The 21,334-nt window shown below is 36.0% G+C and overlaps 1 protein-coding gene across 3 annotated transcripts in view; it reads right to left on the bottom strand.

The window, feature by feature from the left end:
- Window positions 1–1,203: 1,203 nt before the first annotated feature.
- Window positions 1,204–21,334, bottom strand: part of LOC113073820 (syntaxin-binding protein 1) — a 25,785-nt gene continuing 5,654 nt past the window's right edge. The window contains exons 2-20 of one of the 3 annotated variants that reach the window (XM_026246571.1): window positions 16,683–16,732; window positions 16,292–16,373; window positions 15,502–15,578; window positions 15,183–15,261; window positions 14,148–14,251; window positions 12,430–12,578; window positions 12,143–12,227; window positions 11,794–11,924; window positions 11,323–11,430; window positions 11,148–11,208; window positions 10,750–10,815; window positions 10,575–10,655; window positions 9,799–9,937; window positions 9,595–9,704; window positions 9,405–9,506; window positions 9,230–9,315; window positions 7,364–7,518; window positions 5,602–5,628; window positions 1,204–2,407 (exon numbers count right to left, since the gene is read on the bottom strand). In XM_026246571.1, coding sequence (XP_026102356.1) covers window positions 2,352–2,407; window positions 5,602–5,628; window positions 7,364–7,518; window positions 9,230–9,315; window positions 9,405–9,506; window positions 9,595–9,704; window positions 9,799–9,937; window positions 10,575–10,655; window positions 10,750–10,815; window positions 11,148–11,208; window positions 11,323–11,430; window positions 11,794–11,924; window positions 12,143–12,227; window positions 12,430–12,578; window positions 14,148–14,251; window positions 15,183–15,261; window positions 15,502–15,578; window positions 16,292–16,373; window positions 16,683–16,732 — 1,748 coding nt within the window. In that variant the 3' untranslated portion in view covers window positions 1,204–2,351. Of the gene's footprint in view, window positions 2,434–5,468; window positions 5,629–7,363; window positions 7,519–9,229; window positions 9,316–9,404; window positions 9,507–9,594; window positions 9,705–9,798; window positions 9,938–10,574; window positions 10,656–10,749; window positions 10,816–11,147; window positions 11,209–11,322; window positions 11,431–11,793; window positions 11,925–12,142; window positions 12,228–12,429; window positions 12,579–14,147; window positions 14,252–15,182; window positions 15,262–15,501; window positions 15,579–16,291; window positions 16,374–16,682; window positions 16,733–21,334 lie in introns of all 3 variants that reach the window. The other 2 variants (XR_003280547.1, XM_026246569.1) reach the window with 2 other exon arrangements.

Genomic DNA, 21,334 nt, shown 5'->3' with positions numbered 1-21,334 from the left:
GGCTCTCTCTCTGGCTAGACAGCACTGGCGTCCTCACCACATCCTGCACCTACTGACACCAGTGTTTGCATTTGTTCTTTTGGCACATTCTTTTATTCAAAGTGACTTTAAATGAGGAATTATACTTTTCTTCTGATGAGCTGTGAAGAAATTCACATTTGTTCATTATTCTTAGTTTACAAAAACAACACATTTTCTTATAGCGATGTGACTAATGCAGACATGCAACACTTCAGTATATATATGTATATATATGTATATATATATATATATATACACACACACACACACACACACACACACACACACACACACACACACAGTGCAAATAATGTAACCGATTTATTTGTACTTCCACAGTGTGAATGTGGACCCGTTTTGTTTTTAAATCTGCCAGTGAAAGTGATTTTTTTTTTCTAACAGAGAAAATAAATATAGTTTTTATTTACATTACCATACATTTGTGCTATGTTTACCTAGAATTTCCAAACTGCATAACTGCACACACACACGCACGCACACACACACACATACACACATATATATACACACACACAGCAAATTTAATGTCTAATAATAATACTTATTTTCTCTAATGTGTTCTGTATTTATAGAGCTGTACTTTTATATTATATTTACCGCTATAAATGTTTCCATAATAATAAGTGTTTTTGAACCCCTTTATATATCATACTTTTCCATATAAATCAATGTTAATATAACAAAAAAGGTAAATCAGAGATTTTGCAGACTAATGCAGTGTAGAGGTGCGATCGGAGGCCGAAGAGAAATCATGTACGGACCGTGTCGCAAAAATGTAGTGATTGCATGTTTGTAATGGAGGCCAATTTATTAGACAAGCTTAGTACATCGGTACACATGAAGTATACTTTAGTTTGTGCTTCAACACTCGCAAACATAGATTCCCATAAGATCGACAGGTTTAGGACAAACTGCGTTCTTATTGATATTCTCTGAAAAATCAATTTAAGAGAAATCAATCCAGTCAACAGCTATACAACAGCAAACCCAAAATGAGGTAATAATAAAAAAAGAGAGAGAACCATAGAAGCGTTTGCATCACAGAAAACATGTAGTGCAATATACAACCTTTCTGCCAGAACAGATTAAAGAGATTCAACTGAAACCCAAATATTAAAAAGGGGGCTGCGTTTCATTGCAAAGCCATTCACCAGTGGAAGATATAACAGAGAGTAATAAAGAAACTATCAGACGGACAAATGAAAGATTGATATTACCTATTTTTTCCCCAGTTTATCACTACAGCTACAGCTAATACATCACAAACACAGTGGCTTCACATTGGCAAAGGAAAGTTTTACTACTTCACAGTCAGAAATTTGCACCAGTCAACAGTGAGACGAAAAAACAGTAACATATGGCATACAACAACACGCTACTCAGTGCATGTCCCAGTTAAACATCGTTTACTAACCAATGATAAGACGAGATACAATACTGAAATACAACTGGCCCTTTTTTTGAATTCCTTAAACATCTGCAAGCAACGGCCTTCTTCACACTAAACCATGAGGTCTCTGTGGAAGGAGACGTGAAAAGAAAAGTATATGGAGAGTAAATGATCCCGGAATTTAGACTGACGGAGGGGTGACGTCCGCTATCTATATACAGTGTCTCTTTCACTTTTACAGCTTGAGGCTTTGATCTGTTATTCCTTTGGCCTCCTTCCTCTTCATCACTGGAGTCCCAGAAGATGCTCCGTTTCATTTAGTTTTTTATTATTTTTTCCCCCCAGTGTTTTAAAACATGTCAAACGGGCCACATAGTAGCGTGCATGGCATGCACATCTAAAATGAGACAACAATTAAACCCAAGCATCTAAACTGGACGGCGGTTTAGCCTTCAGATTAGGAAGTGATATGCTTTATTTTGCCTCACTGGTCTATACAATCCAGTCCCTCCCCCAACCACTTTTAAACCATAAAAAATTAAATAATAAAGCACAGAAAAAAAAACACACTAGGTTTAAATAAAGAGCGAACACAAAACATGATCTACCATTTACGCATTCTAGCAGATTCCATAACATACAATATTACATTTGGTACTTTAAAGTTTATAAATGGCAATTAATAATGAAAACTCAGTTTGACATTAATCATTTGCATCCATTGTAAAACAGAAGAATACTTATATATATTTAAATATATATCAATTTATAGAATATCCTTTTAACTTCACCAATTTTTTTTTTCTCAAGCAAGATGCATACACAATTTATATAGCAGTAGGTGTGATTTACAGGGCGACAGATGAAGGGAGGGAGAGGGTAACTGGGCGATGGGGTTGGGAGGGAGGAAATTGTGATTTTAGCTTGTCTGCTCCTCGTCGGGTTTGTTCATGGCCTTGAGAGCATCCAGAAGCTGGGTGGGGGGACGATATGGGTCGAACCTGCATAAATGAGCACCGAGGAAAGAAACAAAGAGGAAAAACTCATTCAATTTGTACATTAACTGTAAAAATGTTAAAGGTGTTTTCAGCTGTGTATCTATCTGTATATAATATTGTTGAAAATATATATTATTAATAATATATATATCATTTATACTGCTGTTCAAAAGTCAAAAGGGTCAGAAAGATTGAGCAAAGACACTTTAAAGTGATCAAAACTTAGAGTGAAGAACTTTTCTTTTAAATGTTCTATTTATCGAAGAATACTGAAAAAAAATATATATCAGTTTCCATAAAAATATTAAACAGCACAACCATTTCCAGGTGTGATAATAATAAGAAATGTTTCTTGCAAATGCAAATCATCATATTAGAATGATTTCTGAAGGATCGTGTGACACTGAAGACTGGAGTAATAAATTCAGCTTTGCCATCACAGGAATAAATTACATTTTATATATTCAGATAGAAAACCATTATTTTAAATAATAATATTTCACAATAGTAACTGTAGTTTTAATCAAATAAATGCAGCCCTGGTGAGCATAAGAGACTTTAAAAAACATAGACAAAAAAAAAAAAAGAAAACTTGCCAACCCTTTTTAAAGCTACTTTATGCACATATATTTAATTGTTAAGACTTTTCTTTGCATCTAAAAATAGAAACATTTCCAAATAAGGAAATATTCAAATTTGATCAGATATTTAGCTGAAGACACATTTTTAACACATCAGAAATACTGTACATTCAAACTACCCAAAACGTTTGTGCCACAGGGTCACCTTTAAAAAAATAAAAAACACATGGGTACACACTGAATTATTTTTGGTACCCTGTGGACCAAATGTTTATTCCACTCCCTGTTAAAATACAATATTTTTAGCAAAGCTGCATGTTCACACTTATGCAAGTAGTCTTTTCCAATAAAAATTGATTAAAAATTGCTTGATAATGAATGTCACATTAACTTAACAACCAGTGAGGTTTGCCTACAGAAGGAGGCAAATGTATCTTACATTGCTATGCAAGTAGAACTGAATGTGTAGTTGCATGCTCAGCTTTGATTGGTTCTGAACAGATCTTATATAATCTACTGGGCCAACTAAACGCAAACATGCAGTTTTGCTAATCAGATTCACAATGTGATTTGTAGCTCTTCAACTAGATGAACGGGTCGAAACTAAAGATCCATGAAAACAAAGCATATTATTGTTCAGTAATGGCTGGAACAGTCAGTAAGTTTTTCATGTTGCAGTATGGGTTAGGACTGGCATACTGCTTATGGTGTGATCATTTACGAACACGAAAAACCAACAGAAAAAGGGGAAATCAAAAGGGATATAGCTTTAGCAGCCTGACACTTGAGTGATGGATACTTGATAGGGCTAAGCAATGATCATTCTTCTACAATGGTTTAGTCAGTAAAGGTATTTGGAAGGACGCTTTTATAACAGGACCTCCTCTGTGTGCATTTGTTGGCTTATAAATGTTATAGCTACTCTTAATTCTTCAGAGAAGATCATAGTTGGGTTAAATGAATATTCCATGATCAATACATGTTTATGTCTATCAATAGCATCTTTGATTACCACAGAAAACAACCTGGCGCATCCATTTCTGTGTCAAAACCTGAACAAATTTGTGCTGTAACACTCTTACAATGGAAGTCTATGGGGGAAGGTATTCCTAAAGGTTTAAAAGACTAAAATAAGGAACTGAAATATTGTATGTAAACACAGACAGACAAGGTATACATATGATGTTCCAATCTTATGGCTGTACTTAAAGAACTGTGTGTACAGTATCTGAATATTATTAGAATACTAAGAGCATTACTTTAAACATTTAGCAAGTTCTTCCAAACAATCAAATCATTTCCTGTGGTAACTGAGAGCATGTCATAAACTTGTATTTAACCCAGAATATTAACCCTTTAAGAGCTAATGGTAGGTTTTAAACAAATTACAATGAGTAATACATTACATTTAATGTAACCACAAGCCTTACATTACAGCCTTGTAATATAAAGTGTCTTCAAAACATCTTTTATTTTTAAGTACCAGTCATGAACCACAAATTGCATTGATTTACTAGCATGAGGCTGTTGTGGTCAGCTTTATAATCAACTATTTAATAGTCTAGAAAGCTATTTTTTAATGCAAAAAAAAAAAAAACAGGACCTGGGGTATAACATGTAGGGTTCTGAAAAATTATGTAAAGGGCCCAAACAAGTTAGTTTAAAAAATGTTAGTGTTTGGGAGAAGCGTTAGTGCTAAAGCATATCTGAAGAACACAGCTACATTTCAAGCTTTGGCATCTGCAGAAGAATAATAAAGAAGGAAAAGAGCCAGTCACTCTCTGGCGGAAGTCATTTTAACATATATTCTTTGCAGACGGCCACTTGGTCATGTAGACGTGATGTGAGGTAGTTTGAGGAACTAGATTAAAAACAAAATCAAATGATCCTGCAATTGGCATCAATTACCTCTCCAGAGTGGGTGGGGGGGGGCAAAGTTAATATGAGTGATTATTATGTTATTCAGAAATAATCGCAATATGGTGAGTCTTAAGGGTAGATTAAATCTGCGGGAAAATGAAGCTTTAAAAATAATGATATTTGGGAGGGCAAATGGAGGAAGCCTTTCCTCGTCGGAAGAGGAGACTCCATTGAATTAAAGGGCGCATTGTGAGGAGAATGCAGTTTAATCCACCCAACTGAGAAGATGTGGTCAACTAGGGATGGGGTCAGGACTCCTACTGCATCTGTCACTCAGAAAAGGCTCCGCCCACTGCAGTTCTGAATGAAGCATTGAGCCGGCCAATCGTTTCTCATAAGTGGAGGCATATCATTATTGGCAGGTCCCAGTAGAAGGCGGAGCCTGAGTGAGACTAGCCGATTGGAGGCAGGAGCCGGACACTCATCCCTGAGACGTGGTGGCGCAGTAAAACGGTAGAGTATGGTAAAAGGAGCAAGAAAAGAAAACCCTTGTGCTGTGGGGGTTCAGAAAGGGTTTCTTTGTTCGGCTGCCTTTACTTTGTCAGAGTGTGATTTCTCTCTCCCACCCTTCCCTCTTTCTCTCTCTCTCACTCGTCTGAGGGGTCAGGGTCCTCAAAGGACCCACTAGTGGATTCTCGGAAGTCGGGGTGCCGCAGGTCCATTAGAAATTTGGTTGGGGTGAGCGTGTGGGTAGAACCTGCGGAGGAACAAAGGTGGCTTCACGCTCAGAATGAATCTCACACTGCACTTCACGTTCTTTCACCACCATTAATCTTTATGGGGACAAAAAGATGGTCAAATACCATTTCCACCATCTGTAGATCGTGATGTTTCAGAAATATCATCCTAGAACCCCGACAACAAAATGATGTTTGGAAGCTCTTGGTGGATGTATCAGTGATGGAAAACTCAATAACTGTTGGGACTCCTTCAATCAACTAAATGTAAAATATTCATTCCATGACGGTTCACAATTAGAAGTTCAGCCAATTGACCCATTGAGGTCCTTCAGATGCACTGTTCATCTCTAATAGACCTCATGCTTGGACAAAATTGTCGCCCAAATCCACTAGTACTAAATTCAGTGTTATTGTAAAATCTTCAATGCTCAAATTGTTTCTGGAAAACAACAGACTGATACTTTACTTTACTATGTACTTTAAAATTCACTTCTAAAGGGGCACTCACACTGACAGTAATTTGCAGCAACAACGTGACCAAAAGTCCATAATCTTAATGAGAACTTGTCATTCCTTTAAAATAATAGTTCACATAGTGATTAGTTTTTTTTTTTCACTTTCATCAAAGATTTAGCATTACATCACTTGCTCACCAATGGATCTTCTACAGTGAATGGGTGCCGTCAGAATGAGAGTCCAAACATCTGATAAAAACATCACAACAATCCACAAGTAATCCATAAGACTCCAGTCCATCAATTAACATCTTGTGAAGTGAATGAAACAAACAAGTGTCTGTGAATACAAATCAATTGTGTTTTCAAAATCAAAAGTGTTTTCACTTTAAATTGCTTTTGGCCAAAATAAGCCTAAAATCCATAATAAAACTCCCTCCAGTGAGAAGAACTCCATCCCCTGTTGTCCTCTCATCAAAAACCACCAACATATTTGTTCAGTTCTATTTGAGAATGATTTGCTTGTAAACAGTACTTGAACTGTGCATATTTCTATCCAGACAAGACAGCTTTTTCACTAAAGAAAGCAATATTATGGATACAGGTCTAGTGTATTAAAAACATCTTGATTAATTTGTTTCTTAAAAACATGCAGTTTTTTTACTTTACAAAATGTTAACTGATAGACTGGAGTCCTGTGGATTGCTTGTGGATTATTGAGTTTTTATCAGCTGTTTAGACTCCTATTCAGACGGTACCCATTCACTGCAGAGGATCCATTGGTGAGCAAGTGATGTAATGCCAAATCTCTCCAAATTTGTTCCAATGAATAAGCAAACTCATTTACATCTTGGATGGCCTGAGGATAAGTACATTTTAAGCAAAATTAATTTTTGGGTGAGCGATTCCTTTAAAAGCAATGTGAACACTCACTTGTTTTTGCTGCCATAGGCCTTAAAGGTAAGATTAAAAGACAATTCTAAACACAAGTGCACATCTTAAACATACCTTATCACACGCACACGAGACACACACAAAGAAGAACTTACGAACATAGACTTATGAACACAGCAGAGGCTCACGACTGCAATTTAAAAGAAGTTAAAACATGACAGGCACAAAATACTGTACAAGACAATAGCACAGGAAAAATATACAAGACAGATTTGCCAGTCTGATTAAATGTATCAAAAACAAAAACGTATTGTTAAAGCTAAAGATACCAATCTTTAAAGGGTGGTTGCTTAGTAACTCTTGAATTTACAGTGACTTTTAGCAGTATCCTCTGCAGACTCACCAATGATGGCCTCCCATTTGCCATTGGCCTGTGTGACCTCATAGGCACAGCGCATCTCGCTAAAGGACACGCCCCCAAGGACGAAGACAATGACGCGAGGTCCTGTACGGTACTCTCCAGGGGTTTTATTCTTGTGCCAGTGGCCATATCGGGCACTGCCATGAAAAGAACACATAAATGCATGTCAACTTCTTTTTCAAACCAAAAGACTGAAGTATCTTGGACGTTTTTGCAGGGTCATTTGAAGGTATTTGTTGTTGCATTACCATTTATGGCCTTCTATTGGCAACAATAAGAGACTACACTGTTTTACACAACATCTTTTTTCACTTGGCCACTGAAGGCAAGACACCTTTTATTTTTATACTACACCAAGTATTAAAGTTTTATTCCTATCTATATTCGTAAGTTTTTTACAAATTGGTTTAATCATAAATTATTTGCTTTATTTTATGCACGTTTTATTTATTTTATATTTAGTATTTGTGTGTGTGTGTGCGTGCGTGTGTGTGTGTGCGTGCGTGTGTGTGTGTGTGTGTGTGTGTGTGTGTGTGTGTTGATGATAAAAATTGATTTTTAAAAACATTTGACTTTGATAATATATCAACAAAATCCTTTTGCATGTTTAACTGTTTAGAAAACTTAAAATACAAAAAAAGTCTAAATTATGGCATATATCTAAGTACCATGTTATTTGTATATGATAAAACCATTGTAAATTTTATCATAAATTACTCAGAGACACATTTGAGGTAGACATTGACTTCCATAGTATGAAAAAAAAAAAAAAAATACTATGGAAGTCAATGGCTACCAGCAGCTGTTTAGCTACTGTACCAGCATTCTTCAAAATATCTTCTTTTGTGTTGAACAGAAGAAAGAAATTCATACCGGTTTGGAATAACTTGAGGGTGAGTAAATGATGACAGAGTTTTCATTTTTGGCTGGAGCATAACTTTAACGAATGGCAGAGCTATTTGCTAGCATAATGAGAGGGGAAATCAGTGTGAAGTCTAGTGATCTCGAATCTAATCAATAGCTGACCCATCAGCTCCCAGCTCTCCCTCTGTGGGAGTCAGGGACATCCTGCTTTGCCTCTGTTTCTGTTTACAGGAGCTGTGCTAGCTTGTTTGTCATGAAAGCAGAACAGTGCAGTGGGATCATTACTGCTGACCCTGAGGAAATATACCAGTTTCCACTGCTTCTGAAAGAAACTTGGTGTTCGCCCTCACCCCACGTCGCTCCACCCACCAATCATGGTATTGATCTTAATGTTCTCCTTACCCCTTGGTACACAAATGATTATTGATCCAATTTGCTTCTATCTTTTGACTTGTGCAATACAAAAATGCATGAATACATGGGATTGTGTGTGTGTGTGTTAGAGTTGCCTTTGAAATTCAAATTAGAATTTGAATGTAATGAATTGTAATTGAAATGGTTTGATATTTAAAGTCTTTGGTTCTTTTAATTGTGATGCTTTTGGCTCACAATTAACAAAAACCCACCAATTCATTATCTCAACAAATACTTCATTGTGCAATGTGCATTGAATTTATTTAATACACGAGTTTCACAATTTGAGTTGAATTACTGAAATAAATGAACTTTTCCACGACATTCTAATTTATTGAGATGCACCTGTATCTCTAATTCATAAGTCATCAAAACAGACCCGAATAATAAAAAGCAGGTTTACAAGAAAAGAAAAAAAACCCTAGAGAATAATCTTTTTTTGCGCCTTTTGTTCAGTCAACATAAACATTTTTTTGTAGTTGGTGGATTCCCCTCCTGTAAGTGTGGCCAATTCAAATTTCTCATTATTTGAACGGGATCATGAAAACCATTGTTGGTGAGTGTGTGTACCTGACTGCAGAAGTGCTGAAGGAAGAAGACGAGCGTGTTGAGATGTACGGATAATATTTAGTGTCCAGCTTGTCTTCGATTACATCCTGCAATCACATTCACAAACAAAGTAAAACCACACATTTCCACACAGTCTGCACAGTTTCTCTGTCAAATTCTATAGCTCAGGTCTGACCTCCATTATATCTTTGACGAGTGGGGTCCAGCGAGAAAGCTGGTAGGTCTGCTCGCTCACACGCTCTTTACGATCGAGCTTCTTGCCTCTGCGGAGAGTAGACTGCAGCGTACAGAAACAAAGCAGAAGCGTCAGTGGCAATGGCCAAGCAGACTTAACCATTGTGTAGGACAAGAATCAGATTGCGTACATCGGTGATGATTGGGACACCCAGGTGAGCCATGTTGGTGATGATCTCACTGTCCTCAGGAGGGATCTGGGCATGTTGAATTAGCTTGTTAAGGTTCTCCTCCGTGATCCCTGTTTTGCAACACATGCACACGCAAAGTCATGTTACAAAATGCCTGTTTAGGGCAATGAAACCCAAACTGAGATGTGCCAAAGACTCTCTAACCGTTCTTCAGGAAAATATAGAGCAGGATGATACGGATCTTGTCGTAGGTGGTGACGTTGGCGTCCAGCAAGATTGGCACGATGGCCCTCATGGGGTCTTTAATCTTTTCGCCCTCTGCGTCTGTTCCCATAGCGAGATCCTGCCCGGTGACAGAGCACAAGGAAACATTTGCATGAATTTACCATAGTTTTTGAATAGTCTGTTTTTGTCACCTAAGTTTAGCTACTGGTAAAACCATGGTTTGCCTTTCATTATCATAGTTAGATCAAGGCAAGGCACCGAACCCCCAACTGCTCCCCGGGTGCCACAGCATAAATGGCAGCCCACTGCTCCGGGTGTGTGTGTGTGTGTGTGTGTTCACTGCTGTGTGTGTGACTTTGGATGGGTTAAATGCAGAGCATGAATTCTGAGTATGGGCCACCATACTTGGCTGTATGTCACGTCACTTTCAGTAATAGCCCTGTTTAGTAGTATTACACTCAAATTAATTAATCAATCACAAAATAAAATGTGACCTGGCTCGTAAAATACACCCACGGATATACATTTGCAAGTTTAGTAAGTTTATATATAATATATATATATATTATTTAACGTATATTGGCAAACCAACGAACTAGTTAGACCATAGACATATATTATAAATAATATAATATCACATTTTGTGAATGTTAAATGAAACATTGGTGCATACACATACTGTTTTTCTCAGTCTTTTGTTTTGTTTTTCACGAACCCTGTATCCTGTAGCAGTGATGTCTGTGGTGAAATTGTACCTGCTCTACACGGCACAGCTTGTCCACGGTTCCCTGGTAGTTCTTCATGCAATCCTCGGCCAACTGCAGATGGGTCGAGTACTAAGGCAGAGATTTTACGTAACAATTAGTTAAATATCGGAATTGCATATCCCAGGAGGAGTCCTGACAGCACATGCGTTTTGACCTCTCTCACCTTGCTGAGCTCTTTCTGGTACTGTGGCATCTTCTTCAGCATTTGAGACAGGTCCCTCATAGTGGTCTGGAAGAAACACAGGACTTTCTCAGAAAGCAAAACAAAACGGGTGAGATGCTGCCTCAAGACATGTCTCAGATCCAGTAGGCCAGACTATTTACTATTGCAAATTGTACATCACAGCAAAAATGTGTGTGTTTGCTTGTGCTGTGTCAGTAAGTCAATCAATACTAATCCCGCTGTAGCCTTGGAGTGCTTTCACATGAGTCAGCCGACACAGTTTGGATTTGACTGCCGACGACATAATTTCATCTGCCAGGCTATGCTCCTTCTCCTACGCTACACTATTCTCTCTGTTCCAGTATTTATTCTTTCCTCCAACCCCCCACCCAGCGTACCTTCTCTCCAGTGTTCATCCGTTTACTAGCAGAAAATTCCTTCAGGGAGCGCGTCACCTCCCTGCCAGCAAGGAAAATGAAAAAGGAGGGAGAGAACAAGGATGTCACTATATACAGACACAGAATATTACAGGAAAACCATAGCTTAAGGCCAAAAATTTTCAGTTTTACTCACTGAGAGACCTCAGCAATATGTTTGTGCCGTAGCGCCACCCAGAGGTCATCGTCTTCATGCAGTAGCACTTCTTTCTCACGAGAGTCTCCCATCCCACTAGTATCATACCTACCAGACACAAAACAAACATTTATATATTATATATTTATATATGATATACAGTACTCTATAAAACCTTTGCAGATTAATGAAATGATTTGCTAATAATGATTTTCTTTAATATAATAATAATTATTATTATTTAATTACATAATATAAAATAATATTATAAGTTTTATTTTAGTAATTATTATTTAAGAATATTTACAATTATATATATAATATTTTACATATTGTATGTATTGTAAATATTATTTTACATTGTACTTTATTATAATACATTTATAGGACATAATATCGTATAATATAATAATTTAATATAGTAAATATTATTTTAAGAAAAGTGTAAATATTTTCATTTATTTCACTCACTTGTAGACATCATTCTCAATGGGCAGGAGGTCATAGGCCATAGCCTGGAAGGTGAGCTCGTGCAGGACAGGAGAGGCAGGGTCGAAACCTCGGTCCAGAATAATGAGCTGGGAGCGAGCCTTGTCTGGGCCCTGCATAGAGATCAAAAAATAAAAAAATGTACTCCATGATCAGCACAAACCGTTCTTTGATTTATAAAGCCACCCACATACATAATATTAATGTGGGCAGGAATAAGGCTGAAAGAAGTGGCTTTAATTTCTTAATATGGAAGTCTTGAAGTCCTTTCAGAGGAAGAATAAGTTATTACATTTTTTTTGTACACATCAATAACTGATGTGCCGCTCACCTCCCCCATTGTGGGATCATCTGCCTTGTAGGCGTCCAGTTTGTCCTGAAGAAGCTGAGCCAGAGTGGCGTTATCTTTATACTCCCTGTACATAGAAAATCAGTGTATTAGATCAGACAGACAGAACATTAGACAGCTCTGTTGATCCTGATGCCACTTCCTGAAATCTGATTCAAGGATTGCATATGTGAAACGGCACCGTCAAAACAGATCAGATAAAGGAACAGAAGACTCTACAAAATATTAAGGGGGAGATGCAGTTCCATCGTGGCCCCTCATTGCCTTACCCTCTGTATCGGACGGCAGGGTATTCCTTCAGTGTGGCACACAGAGTTGCCAGCTGGTCGGCCAAGCGTTCCATCACAGGGTTCTTCAGCTGTGTCTTATGAGGACTGTAGAAACTCTGGAAGGCATCAGGATTGTCCAAAGAGAACACCTAAACCAAACACACACACATTCATACTTCTAATAGAGCAATAATGTGGACAGGCAAAGTGATCAGCTGACATTTTGAGTCTTTTTGCTTTGTTTTTATCTAAAACTGTTATCATTGTTGACTAAAACTATAATTGAAACAAAATTTAGAACCATAAAAATTGTTTTACTTAAAATAGTCATTAACTTAAAATAAATGTTGCCGAAATATACTGTTCTAAAATATCTCAAACTAAAACCGAAATAAAATGTATAAAAACTATAGAAAAAAAGAACTAAATTTACAAAAACCCAATAAAATTACTAAAACTTTAACATTAACATGAAAGCAGTAAAGTGTAAAAATAAAATTAGCAATAAAAACTATAATAGTATATCAATTATACTAAAATAGCACTGTTATAGTAAGCAAACCTGATATTAGTCCATGATTTGCACAGAAACCGCCAGAAAAAAAAAAGCAGAAAACTAAAAAATTTGATATGGTAATAAATAATGCAGTTTCTTTTTTTATAGTTTCTAAGTTTTGTTTTCTATGTTTTAGAATTTGCTATTGTATATAGAAATCTGTAATACTCACCAAGGCTGCATTAATTTGATCGAAAAATACAGTAAAACCAGTACTATTGTGAATTATAACACAATATTAAAATAATTACTTTCTGTTTGATATATTTCAAAATGTCATTTATTCCTGTGATGCAAAACTGAATTTTCTGCAACCATTCCTCCAGTCTCCAGTGTCACATGATCCTTCAGAAATTATTCTAATATGCTGAAGAAACACTGGTTATCATGAGCAGTGATCAATAATGATCACTTTTGATTAATTAAATGCATCCTTGCTGAATAAAAACATTCATTTCTATGTAGTCACCCAAAATCTTTGAATGTTAGTGTATGTTTTTCCATATTTTTCTATGAATTAATAGATTATAAATTTCTATAAATAAATACATCTTTATGATTTTGTCTGACAGACAGAATGTGACAAAATGTGTTCCTCTCTACTTCCTGTTTCCAAACTAGCCTGAGGAATGAGCCTTGAGTAAGTGAGTTGTCTCCAGTCTGTACCTTTCCTTTCTGCCTTTGTGTTTTCTGTGGCCCAATCCGTGCTATATCTCTGAGTGTGTCAGACAGTCTATCTGTATAGGTCTTCACAACCTCCCCTCCCCACCCTCTCTCGGCACACACAGGGTCACATGACCATCCTTCTGTTCAGCAGATGGGTTCCCCTTGATGCTTGTTTCCTCTCATAGCCTCCTCTGATTGGTCGAGGCTCTCTGTGGATGCTGCGTCGACCAATTACGTGTGAGTCTGTGAAGCAATGAGCTGCAGCATCACACCAGGAGAAACACACTGCTCCTCTGACTCCACTGAATTAATCATTGCAGACAGCCTAAGCAGCAAGGCATTGTGGGCCAGACTGCATCCCCCCAGCATCAGAGCTGTTCTGCAACACTCTATTTCTGCATTCGCTTAGTTGCTTCTAGATAGTTCTCTATACGGATAGTCATTATTCCGAAATATTTTTATCTCTCCCTTCCTCTCCCGTCCTGAAATGGCTCACCTGGGACTCGTAGGGCAGGAAGGCGATGTTGATCTCATTTAGGGTTTTAATGGTTTTCGAGGCACGGCTCTTCACCACTTCATTAAAAAGGGGGTCCGGGCAAGCTGGAAGAAACACATTGGTAGTTGGCATAACATTTCGAGCAATGATGGCAGTTTATTGAAGTTTTGACATGTTATACATAAAATATTTCCAAAATCACCTGCAACACTTCAGCAATAAAATCTCCAATAGACAATCAGCTGCAATATTAATTGCATATTTACACTTTTATACACAAAATATTTTTAGATTTTTATTAAATGATATATAAATGTATAAATAATTTATACATTGTGTGTGTGTGTATATATATATATATATATATATATATATATATATATATATATATATATATATATATATATACACACACACACACACACACACGTATGTATGTATATATATATATATATATATATATATATATATATATACAAACACACACCCATATGTTGCATATTTACGCTTTTAGATTTTTTAAATGTATATATATATATATATATATATATATATATATATATATATATATATATATATATATATATATATATATATATATATATATTTTTTTTTTTTTTTTTTTTTTTTTTTCTTATACAACATACAAAATATAATTAATACGTATCATGGATGCAGTTTTTAATTTTGTGTATGTATCTTATTAAGGGCTTCATTTTTTTATTTTATATATTCCTCACTTTTTTTTTCCGTTTTATTTCTAACAAAATCATTTGTCAGACTAATTGTGACAGCACATTAATTTATGATTAACCACAAAATAAATCAGTTAATTTATAGTTGTCATAGGAAAGCGCTGATTTGCCTTTATATCTGATGTTTCACAGCATTGTGTTTAAGTAAGATTCATTTAAAACATTGTCTAGCTGATTGCTTGTGTAGTAGTCTAGTTTTGAGTGTGGTCCCATTAATACTGTAGTGTGTATTATGCTTGCAGGGCCCTTGAAGTACACTGGAGTACCCTCAGATACTCACAGTCAGTAAAGAAGACATGAGCCGCTTTATATTTCGCTGAATGGGGATCTTTGAAGTCATTGATGAGAGTCTGCACAGACTGGTAAGAGACATACAACAAGCATTAGATAACACTGTGTTTGTGTTTTGTGTTGTTATAGTAACCACAATGGTCAGCAGAAATAACAAGAGTTTCAGGCTGTTTGTGTAGGCTGTGTCAATACTGTGTGTAAATATACAGTTTATATGTGTGTGTTAGTGAGTGACATATGTTTAGTGTGAACTGAGAGATGAAGTCTATTCTAGCATCTTTTTAGCATCTTCTAAAATCAGTGAGTACCTTCTCAGTTGGGGTTATCAGGTAAATGGACTCCAATGAAGGGAGAGGCTCTCTTCGCTTGTTAATGTCTTCAACAACTGCAGAGATAAGAGTAGAAACAGCAAGTCAGTCACAGAAGCAGCTTCTCTGATACAGGGTTATATTCATTAACCTTTTGGTTAGTTGAAATAAAGCTGAAATAAAATCAAATATAATTAAAATATTTTAAATGTTGCCTTGGCACCTAACTGAAATCAATCTGTGTTCAAACACCAAATTATTAAGTCTAAATAAAAAACATAATAATAATAATAAAAAAAAAATACATACATACAACTTAAAAAAAACACTTAATGAAAGTCAGGAGTCAAGTCTCCCATGCATTTCTTTTATAACGATGGTCATTAGATATTTTTGTGATGTTTATGATTTAATAAGATATTTGTTCACCTATTGTTAATATATTCAGAGATGAATGGGGTTGCAACTTTAACACCTTTTACCCATTATATATTCATAATATAGCAAAACATCTTGTAACCCATTGCTAAATTAAAGCTAATATGATGCTTTCCAGATTTGTTTTTTTGCAGACATCTCATTGACATAAGTGTGCTTAGCTAGGTTGTTGATATGAGATGTTTATTTCCATCTGGTCACCATTTTCCAGCATTTATATGAACGTTTCAGGTTTAGAGACGAGTGCTGAATTGAGATTTTTGTTTTCTGTCCTTTGAGCCATATGCTAATTGCTAACAACAAATGGGAACTTTTTACTTCACTGGTGGTCAAAACCTGTGGATTGACTTACTAGTGATGCCCTCTGTCATGATATCAGTCATTTTGCAGCAAGAAGACAACATCCTCATGCTGAGCTGGTCCACTATCAAAGCCTACAGAGAAAAACAGAGAGCAGAAATAATGGGAGAGTCTCAGAAACACATATTATTGCAACAGTAAGGCCTGCGTTTCACCCACAGTACCACGCTGCTGATGCAGGCAGTGTGAAAGCTGTCATTTATTAATATGGGTACCAAAATAAATATGCATGTGGTGTGATACAGGCAGCATATGATGGATGAAATAGTTTGGCCTTAATTATTTACACGGATTTCCTGTGCTGACTCTATGAAAGAGTAAAACTGAGGTGACCTAAGGATAGCGTGGTTGCTATGATGGTGGCTTGAATGATTTTGTCTTACCTTCCATTCTCCCTTCTTCTTCACTTTCCTGATGACATCATTCATGATCTCTGCAGAAAGAAGAGAAAAGTTCATCAAACATCTGATATTGATGATTTATACACATCTCTGTCATTTCCATATTTAAACATATAAATATATTTTGTAACATTGTAAATTTCATTTTGGATCAATATAATGCATTCTTGCCAAAAAAAAAAAAATTTTTTTTTTTTTTTTTACTGACCCCAGATGTTTGAATGGTAATGTATGTATTTTATTTTAGATTTAGTGTACATAGCCGCTGTCTTAATTCTTTGTCTGTTTAGAACCACTCTAGATTCAGCATAGGACATAAAATCATAATGCAATTAAGAGCTGCATATGTGTCTGAATCATACACAACAAAACACTGCATTATATTTACATTATAAGTGTAGGAGATCAAAAATATGAAGTTATTAGTGATGACACAATGTATATCTCTATCCATCAATCCCGTTGTCATCTCACCCACCTGCTCCATGGCAATGCAAAGGCCTCTAGCACTGTTGTGTGTGTGTGTGTGTGTGTGTGTGTGTGTGTGTGTGTCCGTTCTGTCCCCGTCACACCTGAGCATGACTGTACGCACTCTCTCTTGCTTTTTCTTCAGCAGAGATTTTTTTTGGTATATGTTACATCAAAATTCATAGACGCGCCTCTCTATAAATGGACACTCTGACTGCTGAAAAAGAATCATATTTAGTTTATTACCTGCATGACTTTATCTAGTCATGCAGGTAATATTAACACTGATCTGCCATGTAACTCCAGGTGGGCAAGACTGGCTGAGCTCCATCTAGCTGGCTCTTATGAAACACTACCCATCCAATCACAGAAAACTCAGTGTTTGGAGATATAAAGACACAATTAAGAAAAAGGCTAAATGCAATGCAAAATGTGAAATGCAAAAGTCAAATTCTAAAATATAATGTCAAAAGGGCGAGATCTTCAATCCCAAAATTGAGAAATAAAGTCAGATTGCCAGAAATAACTTATAATTTTTAAATGGCAATTTTTAAATGGTCAATACTAGAGAAAAAACACCAATTATGATATAAAAATAATGTAAAAAAGAGCATTGACTATGAAGTATAATCAGTAATTGCAATTGTGAGATATAATCACAATTACAAACAAAATGAAAAAATATGCCATTTGTGAAATATAATGTCAGAGACTGGCAATCTGACCAATTACATTGGATCTGCCATTTTTCTCAGACAATAAGCCAGACAGGAGAGTAGATTAATGTCGGTGGACTTGAACTTGACAAATGGTGTGTACTGACATCTTTCTGCAGTATAAACAACATACCTTCTGATTTTCATTCATGTTTATTTCGTGCTATAAGTAGTAACGGAAAGAGATGATCGGTTCACATGCTGCTTGAACTGAGGCGCTACAGCGATCTGTCACCACACCAAACGGTATTTATTGTTTGAATTTATTAAAAAGTTACAAAATCTGAAAGCTTAGAATTTGTTTCATTCCAAAAGTAACCTGTTCTGTCTTGTCTGTTGGCGCACTGTCAGTGTCCTCTTTGCTCCGCAATGTATTTTTCACTGCGTGAGAACATAATGTTTGGCATTACAGCGAAACGTCTTGTCCGCCATAGCAACAGTAACTACGGGGATTATATTTTGGTTATAAAGCTCTATATTTACATAAAAAGGGAACTTATTCGGTGTGCACCATTCCCTGTAAAGTGCATTTGTTGCAGATTGGGAAGTCGGGGAGCTATCAGATGTGAGACAGAGACAGTTTTTTGCTATGGCAGCACACTTAATTAGTATATCTTCAAAATCTCTGTTCAGATGCCAAGATTGTGCTGCTTACAGACTATGTTAAATGAATGTAGCCAATCATTGAGAATTGAATCTCTATAGACCAATGTTTCTGCTCTGTGGCTGATCTATTTTATTCACTCTGATGTAAGTAATCCCATCAAACAGGGATTGGGTGGAGGCGACCATGTCAGTGTGTTGGAGCCAAAATTAGCATGATTGCAATGCTAGCCATCTGGCTGTAGTGTCAGAATAAAGGCGCTCAGGGTGATTTGGTAGTTTTGACATTTGTGCTGGAGCAGTGATACAGAGTTAAGCTCCTCTGTGGATGAAAACACTGAATCCTGTCTGAATCCAGATGGATTATGCGTGTTTAAACAGGGGGTATGTTTTAGTGAATCTCAACAGATTAGCGGCCAGCTAACGGGAGATTAAGCATTGATTCCAACAGTAATTTATGTGAATGAGGGTCAAAGCTAATCAAACTGAGAGCAAACCAAACGTGCAAGTGAAAACATATTTGACATATTTCTGATATATTGGAAAGGAAAATGTTTTTTTTTCATCAAAGACACATAAAAAAAGTATGACTTTTATCATAGAACATGCAAAGTCACAGATTCAAGCAAAATCTACCAGAAATTTTAGGATGTTTCTCTTTGTAGCCAGCAGAGTATCTTACGTCATTCAAATTCTTAACAGAGCTTCATTTTAACCTTTTTTTTTCACACAGAGATTATACTTGGTGCTGTCTAGAATAGAAGGAGAATTGTGGCAGATTGTGTTTAATATAAAATAAAATGTAGCAAATCAATGATTTTTAAATTCCTCATTTATATATATATATATATATATATATATATATATATATATATATATATATATATATATATATATATATATATATACATATATACATATATATATGTATAAAACATTTTTTACATTATTTAGCTTCAAAATACCCACTTACTGAGCAGTGTTATATTGTTAAGCAAAGCTATAAAAATTACAATGTAGATATGTTACTAAACTAAATCTAACTAAAACGTTTCATTAATTGAAACAAAGTTTAAATGAATATTAATAGGCTATAAAAACACTATCTATTTCTCTCTTTCCACTATTATCCATTAAATAAGTTTTAATAAATATGTATGCTTTTTTGTGTCTTTTGTGTTCTTATAATATTACTTTAACAGAAAATTACACCGAGCGCACACCCTTTCAGAGGTGACCTTTCTGGGTCACGTCTTTCTCAGCTGTCTCCAGAGGACTCTTCATCCAGTCATGTGACATCAGCACAACCCCCATTGGCCTCGGTTCACTACTGCCATGTTCAGCCTCCAGGACTGAGGTAAAAACCATTTTACTGTACAAATTAGGGTCACTGATGTGAACGAAATGGGAAAAAATACAGAGAAGGATAAAATGAATGTCAAACTGCCTCATCCAAGGCTTCTGCAATATGCATTTTAAAAATCATCAGAAATAAAATCACAGTTTCCTGCATGCATTTTATACCTTCCCAGATTCTTCAATGTATTGATTTTGTTTCCTCGCTGATCTGTAACCTTTTCAAGAGATGAATTCTTGCAATGCAGTAGAAATGTACTATATTAAATCATACTGTATACAGGCCAGGTCTCAGTTAATGAATTCCATTTATGTATTTTCCTCCTCATATTGGGTAATAAAATGTACTGCAGTCTATCAGCTATTTGTCACTGCATGCTGGATCGCTGGAATGATGATTTTCTCAGAAAGATGCTGATAATGCGTTTGGGTTTAACTGATTTGGGATCAGTCAGATCAACTAGATTGGAAAATGAAACTAATGCAAGATAATTGTTATTCAAACAAACAGTACATTTAATTTATGTGCACTCAATTAAAGGTCCAAATGGGGTTTTCTCCAAATGATAATACGTACACTGTAGTTAAAGGAATAGTTCACCAAAAAAGGAAAATTTGATGAAAATGTAATCACCCACAGGCCATCCAAGATATAAATGAGTTTTTCTTCATCGGAACACATTTGGAGAAATTTAACATTACATCACTTGCTCACCTTCTGGAGTGAATGGGTGCCGTCAGAACAAAAGTCCAAACACTGATAAAAATATCTCTACAATCCACAAGTAATCCACACAACTCCAGTCCATAAATTAACAAGAGAAAAGTGTCATGTTTGTAGAAAAAAAAAAGAGGATTTCCATTTTAACTTTAAATTGTCGCTTCTGGTCATAATACAAAGCCATAATCCATAATAACGCTTCATCCAGTGAAAAAGTTCATCCCCAATTTTCCTCTCATCAAAATACACTGACTTATTTGATTGGAACTGTTTTGTACAGTTTTTGCTTATAAATGGTGCTTGATCCATTCATATTTCTCTCCTGATTCAGACAAGATGACATTTTTACTGGAGAAAGCAATATTAAGGATTAAGGACTAAATTGAATGATTGAATGATTTGAAGTTAAAAATGTCTTGATGAATTTATTACAAACATGCAGCTTTTCACTTCACAAGATGCTAACTGATGGACTGGAGTCATGTGGATTATTGTGATGATAGGACTCTCATTCTGACGGCACCCATTCACCGTAAAGGATTCATTGGTGAGCAAGTGATTTACAGCAGCCTAAACAGAACTCTGTTTAGATTAATACTGAGCTAGGCTTTGAAGCAGATAAACATCATCTTCTGGTTCATATCAGGCTGATCTCTCCATCACATCACAAAGACGGTAAAGGACACTGCAGATGCCCTCATACTGTAAGATCTCTCAGTATATTGCACCCAGTCTGTCTCATGCTCTTTCACTTAAACTCTGAACCTCTC

This window comes from Carassius auratus, unplaced genomic scaffold, assembly GCF_003368295.1.
Source record: "Carassius auratus strain Wakin unplaced genomic scaffold, ASM336829v1 scaf_tig00012924, whole genome shotgun sequence".
NCBI classification, from domain to species: domain Eukaryota; kingdom Metazoa; phylum Chordata; class Actinopteri; order Cypriniformes; family Cyprinidae; genus Carassius; species Carassius auratus.
The sequence above is the reverse complement of the archived record's forward strand: the minus strand, read 5'-3'. Positions and strand labels throughout refer to the sequence as shown.